The 1,142-nt window shown below is 52.7% G+C and overlaps 1 protein-coding gene across 1 annotated transcript; it reads right to left on the bottom strand.

The window, feature by feature from the left end:
• LOC139283348 (G0/G1 switch protein 2-like) lies at nucleotides 1–915 on the bottom strand. The gene is made up of 2 exons (XM_070903345.1): nucleotides 865–915; nucleotides 1–502 (listed from the first exon to the last, which is right to left on the bottom strand). Exon 2 carries the CDS (start codon nucleotides 488–490, stop codon nucleotides 143–145), a length of 348 nt encoding a protein of 115 aa, XP_070759446.1. The 5' UTR covers nucleotides 491–502; nucleotides 865–915; the 3' UTR covers nucleotides 1–142.
• Between the last annotated feature and the right edge of the window lie 227 nt (nucleotides 916–1,142).

The raw sequence follows: 1,142 nt of genomic DNA, 5'->3' as shown, positions 1-1,142 counted from the left end.
TAATAAGCAGCACAGCATGGCAGGCCAGTCAGGCACTTCTGCCTATGAAGCTTCAGACTATGTAGGTGTTGCACAGCTCAGTGGTGTGGCGGGAGGAGCTCCCGAATAAATATCAAGTCACTTGGGGTTGACCCTCTTGGCTTTAGGAGGCGTGCAGCCGGTTGGCCATGCTCCGTTGGCTGAGTCTCTGAGTCTTGTGGAGGGTCACGTTCTGGGTTTCACGGACCGGCTCCTGCTCCTTCTCCTGGCCCCCCACGCTGCTCTGCATCCCGGCCTCAGCGGCTCTCTGCTCGCGGGCCAACATGAGGGCCATCTCCGAGTCCACGGGCTCAGCGGAGCAGAAAGGGCTGCACACGGTCTCGACCAGGCCGATGACCGTCCCCAGCACCGTCAACACCGAACCCAGCAGGTAGACCCTCAGCAAAGCCCGGCTCGGTTTCTGACTCAGCATCTCTTTGGCGAAGGGGATCAGCTCCTGCATGCTTTCCATTTCCACTGGCTCCTATTCGAAAAATGAACCAAAAATGTGTCAGTCAGTGGCATTAATCGCATAAAGCTGGCCCACGTTAGATGGTTCCAGCTGTTTCCAGATGTGCAGCAACACTGCAGCAGCAGCATTGGGAACTGACCACTTTCATGGACTTACACATGCATAATGACATGACATTTTTACTTTTATTCGAGGATAAATGCAAAAAAACAAACAGAAACATTTGACATGCATGTCTCAGGTGTCGTTGTAGGCTTCATGCAACTCCTGGCTGTTTGAAAACACACTCATGCAACAGCAGTCTGATATCCCATAGCTACGTTTCACACGGCTGATGTCACAAAAGAAAAAGAAAAGAAAAACAGACGACTTACTCTGTAAGTAGTGTGTTGCCTGTTCTGGTCACGGGTTCACCGCGCTCATTGAGCTCCAGCTTGTGGCAAGAAGAGGAGGACACCTTTACTGCACACTGTGGCCATTTATAGCCCCACTCTCTCCACCCACGCGCCCCGACAGCTGCTGAATATTCATGAAGCCCGGGGGGGCGAGTCCCTGGAAACCACAACGCGCAGGCTCAGAGCCAGAAACTTTGACCCAGTTGTGTGTAGGCTCATGACACGGCCAACACTGTCACTAATGTTCTTGCTAATAC

Source organism: Enoplosus armatus, chromosome 3, assembly GCF_043641665.1.
Source record: "Enoplosus armatus isolate fEnoArm2 chromosome 3, fEnoArm2.hap1, whole genome shotgun sequence".
Taxonomy (NCBI): domain Eukaryota; kingdom Metazoa; phylum Chordata; class Actinopteri; order Centrarchiformes; family Enoplosidae; genus Enoplosus; species Enoplosus armatus.
This window is presented reverse-complemented; position numbering and strand designations above follow the sequence as displayed.

Coding starts and splice junctions, on each gene's coding strand:
- LOC139283348 (XM_070903345.1), bottom strand. CDS start 490: ATGGAAAGCATGCAGGAGCTGATCCCCTTCGCCAAAGAGATGCTGAGT.